General features: G+C 39.5%; 1 protein-coding gene and 1 long non-coding RNA gene across 2 annotated transcripts in view; both read right to left on the minus strand.

Annotated features, from left to right (window-relative positions):
* CDHR1 (cadherin related family member 1) overlaps positions 1-2559 on the minus strand; it is a 44798-nt gene extending 42239 nt beyond the window's left edge. Inside the window, exons 1-2 of the mRNA XM_014060069.2 lie at positions 2449-2559; positions 1601-1696 (exon numbers count right to left, since the gene is read on the minus strand). Of these exons, the coding sequence (XP_013915544.2) occupies positions 1601-1696; positions 2449-2509 (157 nt within the window). The 5' untranslated portion in view covers positions 2510-2559. The remainder of the gene's footprint in view (positions 1-1600; positions 1697-2448) is intronic.
* A 3732-nt stretch (positions 2560-6291) lies between these two features.
* LOC148042507 (uncharacterized) lies at positions 6292-11225 on the minus strand. The gene is made up of 3 exons (XR_015695132.1): positions 11035-11225; positions 8259-8321; positions 6292-6430 (listed from the first exon to the last, which is right to left on the minus strand). It is a non-coding gene; the product is annotated as an uncharacterized LOC148042507 (long non-coding RNA).

The following is an 11225-nucleotide window of genomic DNA, read 5'->3' on the forward strand; positions in this document are numbered from 1 at the left end:
GAATCAACTGCATGGCAAAAATCACTGCATTCTCTGTGAATTTACACCTGTATGAAATTACACTTCACTAAAGCAATTTGGATGGATTGAAGAAACTTTTTGGATGAGAAGCAAAAGGTTTTCAAAGAAAAAAATCACACAAGAAAGTCCAGTTGCCTTTTGGAAAAGCACCTTTGGGACAACCGTGATGTGGGTTATTGAAAATCTCTATACATGTTTGGACCCTGATTTACTTTGTTGACATGAACCGGGCATCGAATTCACTGCGACAAAGCCACGTGGATTCCTCAGAGTCCTATGGACCAATGTTAGGAGACATCAGGAGAGCAAACTGACTTCACTTGGATGTCCTTCATGCTAAAGGATTCCAGGCTGAGCGATCTCCAGGCTGGGAAATCTTTACAATCTTTCAGCCTAGAAGCACTTTCGCTAACTCTGTTGGAAAATGATCTCTCCCATTTTTTCCCCTTGCAGCACTCCCTAAAAAAGTTATCTTATTCCTTTCCCACACCTGACCTCCTGATAATAGGTGGTCACTGAGAGAGAGAAGAAAATGTCCTTCTCCACCCATGTCCTCTAAATGAGGGCAGTGGAGAAGAGTTAGAAGAACTCAGGGGCATGGAAGAAGCTTTTCCATAAAACTGCCGAGCCTCAGGTGAGTGAGCTGTCCAGGGGTGTCTAAGCTTCATAGCTGGACCCTCCAAGCCTGGAAGATGCCTTCTGAATGGGAAGAAAAATGATTGCTTTGCTCTAAAAAAAGCCAAGAAACAGCTGGTGCTTCATGGAGTACATTTGAAAAAAATGCTTTGCTTGAATAATTTTTATCTAAATGAAGCCCTCCTCTGAAACTTCACACAGCGCTAATATTTAGCAAAAACACCCTTAAATTTTTCTCTAATATATCGATCCAGAAGAAATACAGAAAGACTAGGTTCATGTATGAGGTTAAGATGATTAGTTGTGTTTTAGCACTGTATCTGAAGTCACCTGTTCTGATGTGAAAACCGAAAAAGAGTTCTAGAATAATTTATCCAGATCAGGATGGGTTGTTCCACAAAAGAATGTGTGAATCCCAGCAATAACTTTATCCAGAAATCACAAACCTATTAATTACCACATTGAAAGGTAATGTAAACCTACTGGTTTTGCATAGAGATAGAATAATAGGCTACCTAAATTGGCCACCATCAAGTGATCTTCAGTATAGAAGGCAAGAGGATCAATAACTCTACAGATCTTCTCTAGATTGGCACCAACTCTCTTGGAAGATATAATCTTTGAATTCTGGAAACTGTTAGCAACCCAGTATTGGGTAGATGTTAAAGGATTGGAGTAGGACCAGGGAGTTGTATCTTCAGTCCACCCTGGAAACTTCTGGTGTGAATTTCAGTCCAATCTAACTCAGAGGTGTTGTTGTGGAGATAAAATGAAGGAAAATCTTCATATGAATGAGTTCCCAAAGGATAGTCAGGATGAATTGATAAAACAGCATCAAATACCCAGAGGATCCCAACTTGGAGAGGATGCCATTACAGCCCCAACAAAATCTCAACATTTCTGTTTTTAAACACTCAGAGAGGCACAAGATCACAACACTGACCCACAGCTGTATCTTCTGAGAGGCTGAAGAGGGCCATATTCCCATTATTGCTGCTGGCTCCATTGTCAAAGAAATAGGGTGCATAATTTGCTTGAACTGTAAGTTAAGAGAAAGCAGAATTCAAGGGAGAAGCATTTAATAAGTGGAAAGTTAGTGAATGGACTTCTTTTTGTCTGTATACAAAGCCCAGTTCAACCCCTCAGGTCTGTAAGTCCAATTCACCTCTTCGAATCTGAGAAATCTCTGAACATTTCAAAAAATCACTATGCCATTAACAATACAAATTGTATTGCCATTATAATACAAATTGCTACAAATCTGGCAATGTTTTAAATTTAAACAGAATTTAATTTAGGCACAGGAAAGGAAATAAGGGAGACCTAATCTATCCCCCAAAAATGTTTGCTAATTAAAATTCATCAAATCCCCCGGAATTGCACCAGGGACCCATATTCCATTCAACCTCCAAGGAATTCCTAAGCGATTTAAAAGACGCATCCTGAATTTTGAAAGGGACGCCTTCCCCCCAAATCTTTAAGAAAACAATTACTTACTTGCTACAAGAGAAGAGCAGAACCCAAGGAGGGGTTGGGAAGAAAACAAGGAAAGACCCATTAGATATCATTCTATCCTTAAGTTTTTTTTAAAAAAATAGCCCATTTGAGGTTGCAAACACATCAACAGCCAAAAGGTAGAAAAGAAAAAATAGGAATGAGTAAATCATCTTCTATTTATGCCATTCTTGAGTTGAAAGTCGTATTAGCAGGAAGACACCCACACACCCCGAAATCTTAAACATTTGCCTCAGTCACAACCTGCATAGTTTTGAGAGATTTGGCTCTACTTACCCAGGCAAACGTGCACCAGATTGAGAAACAACGAGGTTGGCAAATGTCGTTTTCGCTTCATCCCCCCTCAGAGAGAGAATCCGTTTCTTCTTAATTTTGGGGAAAGGGGGGGTAGGAGAAATACCCTTCCAATTCCCTGCTTGAAACCTTCTTCAGAAGTTGGGGGGGGGGATGAGGAATCTGGCAGAGTGGCAGGAATAGCTGCTAAGATGTTAAGCGGATGACCAGACTTAATTTTGGAAGCATTGAAAGGCGTTCCTGCCTTCCACTTAATTAGTCCAATTATTCTGCCAGCAATGGGAGATTTATTTGCAAGCATTCAGGATCTCTGTTGCTTGGAGCAAGGTCTGCTCAGCAGCGTGCTTGCAATTGTCCAAAGAAACCCTTCCAGACCCAAAAGGCAAGTTGGTTTATCCTTAACTTCTCTTTTTCCCCCTGATGCTTTTGCTTTTCTTCTTCCCAACGCCACTCATACCCCTTCTAAATAAATTTAAAAAATGTTAACAACTCCCAGGATGTTCTGCCTTTTTTTTCCTCACCAAAACACCTAAGGAGTCATTTCTCAGGACTAAATGAATTTCATCTTGATATTCTTGAATTAGCAGCTGTACATAATATTTTGTTTTCTAGGATCAGGAAATTAATACATTGAACGTGGAGTAAAGGCAGCCAATTCGGAATTGATAAAGAAGCTCACTATTTAGAATTATTTTGTTAATAAGGAGATCCTTTTTTAACTTTAATCCTTCATTGAAAAGACAACAAAGAATTCCATTAGGACAGAGAACTGTAAGAATACAAATCAAAATTGATCTCTTCAATGATGATTTAAGCAAGGCTTTTATTCCTAAATTCATTTTTGGCTTTCTATTTTTTCTTTTTAAAAAATGGATATTTTGGAATCAGTCATGATTGAGATAAATCCATTTTTTAAAATGGGGAATTCATCGTCACAAAGTCAACTTATTCTGGAATTTATAGTTTGGAGAGAAAATATCTTTGCAAATGACTAAATAGATTTTATTTTTCCTATTTAATCACAATTTTATATTGAATCAGGGGAATCACAGATAAACAGAGCAGTCTAAACTGTATTTTTATTTTGAAAATATAACCGATAAACTATTAATCTAAATATGTATTTATTGGAAATCATTGGAAAGATTCTTAAATAAATCTTTTTTTTAAATCAAAGACTTTCTGGAATGTGTTTTGCCCTAAGATAAATACTTTTTAATGGATGGAAGTCAAACATGAGACACTCAGCGATCTCAGCACCAACCTCAAATTAGAAACCATATTAGTAGAATAATTGTAATGGTCTGTAGTCCTATCATTAGAAAGTGTGGTTTGTATCAAGAAAACATTGTGCTGTCATGAAGAATAAATCCATCAGCTCCAGTCACTTCAGGAGAAATGTTCTGGGCCATACATTTCTCTAAATTCTCTACAGTTCAGTAACAAATTAGGACAAAAAATGATATTTCAGGGAAATTGAGATAGAAAAATGCATATTTGAGAAAGAAACTTGTTATGAAAATAAATGTGGAATAGTAGTTGCTATTTTTACAATAATAATAACTCAACTAATGCAGGAATGAGTTAGAAAGGATGTCAACGTTGGAAGTTGAAGTAAACACACCTCTTAAAGTTGTCGCGATTGAGAAATATTGATCTAGAGGCAAGCTATGAAGAAGAGGAGAACACGGTCCTCCATCAGCAATTGTTAAAAAGACAGATCTAAAGTAATGATCTAAAATAAGAAATTCAGAGTAGATGTTGTCCCTTACCCCACTGTTCAACTTCTATTTCCTTATTGCACTTAACGATAATATTGTCAGGTGCGAAAGATTAGTGTTCCTATTTTTTTTAAATGTAAATACCTCTTCTGGGTTGGACTGGATAAGAACCTTCCGTGATGCCTGCTAATCCTCCTCAGAAGCCCAGCACCATCTGTCCCCCTGGCCAAAGTGTCAATAGAGGAATTAGGTCGTTCTTGTCACGGAGTGACTCTTGACTTTGGGGTTGCTGGAGATGGATGCTGAATTGAGTGGAGATGGGGTGGACCCAGGGCAGGGGAGGGGAAGGGAGGGTTTCTTACAAAGCTTTGACAGTTGCATTTAATAGCGAAAACAGATGCTGAGGTATTAAAGCCCCTCAGGTTGGATGGACACATATACCCTGTTCTTGATAGAAGGTTCACTCTGTCTGAATCACCTCAATTTATTACATTGAATGATAGATGCAAATTGGATCAGATCTTAACAGAATAACAAAGTTGGAAGGGACCTTGGAAGCTTCTAGTCCAAGCCCTCTGCTACACCAGAGACCCTAGGCCATTTCAGACAGATGGTTGACCAATCTATTCTTAAAAATCTCCAATGTTGTAACGCCTACAATTTCCAGAGGCCAGTCGTTTCATTGATTAATTGTTCTCAATGTCAGGAAATTACTCTTTTATAGTTCTAGGTTGCTTCTCTCCTTGGTTAGTTTCCATCCATTGTTTCTTGTCCTGCCTTCAGGTACTTTGGAGTGACTCCCTTTTCTTTGTGGCATCCACTGAGATATTGGAACACTGCTAGCATGTCTCCCCTGGTCCTTCTTTTCATTAAACTAGACCTATCCAATTCAAAATTCCCAAAGCACTCCTCCCCCCCCCCCAAAAAAATCAGGTCAGAAAACAAGTGTGGGCTTAAACAAAATTGTGAATGATCCAAACCAGAAACTTTCAGAGAAAAAGATGAATACAGAAGGTTGAATCTTTTCTTCCAATTATGTACTTCTGGTCACTCTGAGGAATTCTGGAAGAGAGAAAATTTCACTCGAAAAGGATGCAATGACCTGAAGTGAATGAACGAAGAGCTATTGCTTTTAACATTTGTCAGAACGCAAGAGTTCACCCCTTTTTTTATAATGCTATTGAAAAAATCAGGCTACTTCTGCTGCCGGCTGCCTGCAATTTGGCAGTTTGATTCTCACCAGCAAAAGGTTGACTCAGCCTTCCATCCGTCTGAGGTGGGTAAATTGAAGGCCCAAATTGTTGGACAATAGGCTGACTCTGTAAATTGCTTAGCGAGGGCTGTAAAGCACTGTGTTATATAAGTCTAAGGGCTATTGCTATATATGTATATATGTATCCACACAGACACACACACAGAGTGCAAGAAACTGCAAATTTAACATTATGATAGCAGGTAGAATTTATCTAGTTCTAAGTTGAGAATCTTTTATGATGTTGATGTATGTTTTGAATTTTGAATGTCTTTCTGCCAATGATTCTTAGTCCAATTTAAACTTTCCCCACCGCTCACAGGAGCCCCCATCAAAATGTGTATGGGGGAGCAGGGGAAGGGTCCCTTTCCCAGCATTGAAGGCAGGACTGATCCTGAGAAACCAGCCTTGCATCTTTCTCCCTCCCCCGAAGGGAAACCGGGTTCAAGGCTTCCAAGTTAAAGAAGAGTCAGGTAGCTCAGCTTGGAGTCAGACTTAACTTACAACCATTCATTTAGTGACCATCCAAAGTTATGACAGGGCTGAAACAAGCAACCTACGATCAGTTCTTGCACATATATGATGACGATCATCACATCACCCCAGGGGGTCATATGATCAGAATCCATGAGCTTGGCAACCAGATTATATTTAGGAGCATTGCAGCATCTCTCTCTCTCTCTTTCTTTCTCCCTCTCTCTCTCCCTCCCGCCTTCTCCCTCCCTCCCTCCCTCCCCCCCCTCTCTCTCTCGGCACAGTTTTCCCCAAAGTGATACCCTTCAGAAGGACCGAACTCTTGACGGAAACCAAAAATCATGACAGACCAGAATAATGACAACAACAACAACAGGCTAATTTGCAGCTGATACTGTGTATTTGTCTAAGCCTTCCCTTCACACTTGAGGCAGCGGTCCAGGAACAAAAAAATTATTGGGAAGTTTTCTTGTTTTGTGAGGTTTACAGAAACATTTCTTGTGTTGTCCGACAATCTCTGTAAGACAAAATGGGGAAAAAGAGAGAATAAACTTAATTGAAATAATATTAGGTGCACAAATATCTACCAGTTAACAGCTTTTAAGAATCATATTAAAAAATCTCTCTCTCTCTCCCTCCCTCTCTCTTTCCTTCCCTCCCTCCCTCCAGCTATCTACTCACCTAGTTATACATTCTTCTCTTCCTTTTTATTTATAGCTCTATAACTCAAGGCAGGATACAAAATGTTCTTCTTCCTATTTTATCATCTCAACAAATCTGTAAGGCAGGCTAGACTGAGAGGGACATCTCCACCCAGGAAATTCACAAATGAACGATGCCCAGGATGCCCCAAGTGCTGGTCTAGCATTTGGCTCTGTTGGTGGAGGATAACAGACTAAAACGTCCAGACAACCTCAACCTGAGCAAAACTAGGCTGAACTGCAGAACCATCAAACAAGAAATCTGGATGGAGATTATGGCCATTTTTCAGAGTAAGACAGTCATCCCCTTCAAAGGAAAATTTGTAGATAAGCTTAGTTCAGCTTGGGCTTCTACCATCTGACATCTGACAACACAGACAAAAGCTTTGGCAAATAACACTAATCTCAGGATAGACTGTGGTTTCAAATACCAGGGACAGAACACGGGGCAGAGTTAAAAGAGGGATCAGCCTAGAATCCCTATGCAGGTACACAGCCAGACTAAAAGCAACCCCCTTGCCTCCCCCAAATGCCATTAACCCATATCTAACCCCAAGCAACTGGTTGAGAAGATTCCTGCCCATAGGCTGTTAGCAATAAATCAGTTTGACTGGACCTTCATGTATGGATCGTCTAACACCTTTTTGCTGCTCATTAAAACAGGCCCTCTTTCCCCCTGAGATTGACACCAAGCAGAAGAAATATCCAGCTCTTTTAAGAAGAGAGACTGGACAGCCACTTGTCTGAAATGGCTACATGGAATGAAATGAAACAGTGGATGGAAACTAATCAAGGAGAGAAGCAACCTTGAGGAACTAAGGAGAAATAGTGAGGACAATTAATCAGTGTGTTGTGGCCTGCCAGCGGCCAGCAAAGCTGGCAGCAGATTCGGACAGTGAAGAGGTTGGGGAGGAACATGGGCCAGTCCAGGAGTCTGAGGAAGGCTCAGATGAGGGCTCTGTGTCGGAGACAGAGAGGAAGCCAGAGCCATCTGACTTGGGAGTAAGGCCACAGATGGATGATGAATGGCCCCTCCTGAGGAAATAAAAGAGGAGCGAAAGGGGAGTGGAGTTTGCAGGAGACAATTAGTTCGCTTCATTGGTTTGTGACTCTCAGAGACTCCTTGCCAAGTTTTGCAGATATCGGCCTGTCAGCCCTCCAAGCCAGATAAGGTCTCTGACTGTAAATCCTCTCTTAAAAGACTTGACGAGAATGAGAAGAATTTACAGCACATTAATAAAAGGGTTTTTTGTCAGGACAAGGAATTCGCTTCATGCTCTTGGGAAGCCTTGGTCAGAACACAGTGAAACAGAAGTTGCCTTCAGAAGTTGAAGGTGCTCCATCACTGGAGGCTTTTAAAAAGAAACTGGACACCCACCTGTCTGAAATGCTATAAGGTCACCTGTTTGAGCAGAGGGTTGGATTAGAAGACCTCCAAGGTCTTTTCTAACTCTGCTTTGGGAAATCAATGCATTAAAAATATTGTGCCTCTTAAAGCAGTTGTATCTTTTCTCAGACTTGCTTGGAAGCTTTAATGATTGGGAGGGGGAGGTACTGAGGTCACCTGAGGTCCAAAGCAATTATTTCAAAAAATACTCAAAGCATTCAAAGTTCTAACACAAGGAGATTTGACAGCAAACATACTTCCGTCCATCACAGGCAGGTGTTTCTTCATTTTGCACAAGCATTTTCTTCTCATTCTTGACCCTAAGTAATAATAATAATAATAATAATAATAATAATAATAATAGTAGTAGTAGTAGTAGTAGTAGTAGTAGTAGTAGTAGTAGTAGTAATAACCAACAACATCTTGCCAGTAAAGCAAAAAGGCAACAAAAGAAGGAGCAGGGGCACAAAAGATCAGCTCCTAATTGATAAAATGATATTAGAAAATTGTAAGAACAGAAAAACGAACTTGAATATGGTCTGGATTGATTACAAAAAGGCATTTGACTCACTGCCACATAGTTGCATCATAAAATGCTTAGAAACAACTGGTATTAGCAAAAATATTACATCCTTTACTGAAAAGGCGATGAAACAATGGAGAACTGAGTTGGCAGTAGGGAATGAGATCTATGGAATGGTTAATATCAAGCAAGGAATTTTCCAGGGTGATTCACTTTCACCTCTTCTCTTCATCATCGCAATGATCCCGCTATCAGTAATCTTTAAAAAAATGAAATTAGGTTACCAAACAGCCAAAGAAGCTGAAAAAATTTCGCATTTACTACATATGGATGATTTGAAACTCTATGGAAAGTCAGAAATAGAAATCCAATCATTGACAAACACAGTCCGAGTATTCAGCACCGATATTTCAATGCAGTTTGGCATGGAAAAATGCGCCACTGTATCCACAAAATGAGGCAAAATCACTGCATGTGAGGGAATTGAAATGCCCAATGGCCAACTAATTAAATGCAAAGAAAATGAAGCCTACAAATACTTAGGCATTCTGCAGGTGGATAACATCAAGCATGGAGAAGTAAAAGCTATTGTCAGGTGAGAGTACACCAACAGAGTTAGGAAAATTTTGAAATCTAAATTGAATGGTGGAAATACAATCAAGGGCATAAATACCTGGGCAATACTAGTTATAAGATACACAGCTGGTATAGTTAACTGGACACAAGCTGATTTGGACATTTTGGACCGAAAAACCAGGAAACTAATGACAATACACTACAGTTTACATCCACGTGGTGATACTGATAGACTGTACCTGCCCCGAAAATCAGGTGGCAGAGGATTATTACAAGTGAAGCAAACAGTTGAAGAAGAAAAACATGCACTGGCTGATTATTTAAAAGAAAGTCAAGAACATCTATTAATCGAAGTGAAGAACAAAAAACTACTGAAGGCCCAACAGACGAAACAAGAATACAGAAAAGATGTGATAAAATCAAGAATGGAGAGTTGGCAGAACAAAGCACTGCATGGCCAATTTCTGGAAAAAATAAAAGATAAAGTGGACAGTGAACAAACTTGGTTATGGTTAACAACAGATACATTAAAGAAAGAAACAGAGTCACTAATCCTGGCTGCGCAAGAACAAGCTATCCGCACAAATGCCATTAAGGCCAAAATTGAAAAATCCTCTGATGATGCCAAATGCAGACTTTGCAAAGAAGCTGTTGAAACTGTTGATCACATACTCAGCTGCTGTAAAAAAATCGCGCAGACTGATTATAAATTGCGGCACAATTCAGTAGCACAAGTGATCCATTGGAATTTGTGCAAAAATTATAATATTAAACAGCAACAAACTGGTGGGAACATCAGCCTGAAAAAGTCACCGAAAATCAGATGGTCAAGATCTTGTGGGATTTCCGTATACAAACCGACAAAATACTGGCGCATAATACACCAGACATCACACTGGTTGAGAAAAATAAGGTCACAATCATAGACATTGCAATACCAGGTGATAGCAGGGTCGCCGAGAAGGAACATGAAAAAATCGCAAAATACCAGGACTTAAAAATCAAAATTCAACGACTATGGCACAAACCAGCAGTGGTAATTCCAGTGGTAATTGGCACACTGGGTGCTATTCCAAAAGCACTGGAATTACATTTAAAACAGTTAAAAATTGACAAAATCACCATCAGTCAAATGCAAAAAGCCGCACTGCTTGGATCTGCACGCATATTACGAAAATACGTTACGACGTCCTAGGCCTCTGGGTGGGGCCCGACTAGTAACCAATGCCAAATCCGGCGAAACAACTGGCCGCTGTGATACAATTGTATAATATAATCCTATAAAGAAGAAGAGGAGGAGGAGAAAGGAAAAGGATGTGTTTTATTTAACAATCAGAGTGATTTGCTTACAACAAAAGATGGTAGAATTGGGTGCAACTCACTTAACAATCAGCTCGCTTAGTGACTAAAGTCTCAGTCCCAATTGTGGTTGTAAATATACGTTCCTGTATATGTGTTTTCTCTTGCTTGATATTGCAAGCCACAATTAAGACACAGATCTTTGATACCCATTAATGCCCATTGTACTTGATTTAAAAATGTTGCTTATTTTATAAATGAATTTCTTGTGCTCCAAAGGTTTTCTAACACATCAAAGTTGCAACAAAAGATATATTAATTCAAAGTGCAATAAAAACATTTAACAGCACCAATAACACAATAAATTACAAACAGAAATTAATCTCTAGTTGTGTATAACTAACACAATTGTGTGCAACTGAAATCTGGATTTTTGAATACTTTTTTTCTAACAAAGTTTTCAAACCTCGAGTACATAATTTCTGATGTGAAGTGATAAAGTTCCCATTTGGAGGAATTGTCCCGTGATTGGAACCAGCATGCCAAAGGAATCCAATTCATTTCTCAATTTGGCTTGCCAGACCTCTGGGAAATCAAAAGTTTATGAAGGAAATGTGGCGGAGGCCAAAGCTTACCGGCACCATCAGCTGAGAAAGACCCAAAGCAAAGGATCAGGATGAACAGCCAGGCAAAAGCATTCCAAATCCTCATGATTTCAGCTAATGTGGGAATGTCTGTCCCTTAGAAGAAATCTGAGGGCCTCAACACAAGGCTTTGTTTATCTTTATGGCCTATAAAACCTCCTTGCGTGACTGCAAGTTGGGGA

The sequence above is a fragment of the Thamnophis sirtalis genome, unplaced genomic scaffold, assembly GCF_051295495.1.
Source record: "Thamnophis sirtalis isolate CommonGarterSnake01/CBP01778 unplaced genomic scaffold, rThaSir2_p1.2 scaffold_15, whole genome shotgun sequence".
In the NCBI taxonomy this organism is placed as follows: Eukaryota; Metazoa; Chordata; class Lepidosauria; order Squamata; family Natricidae; genus Thamnophis; species Thamnophis sirtalis.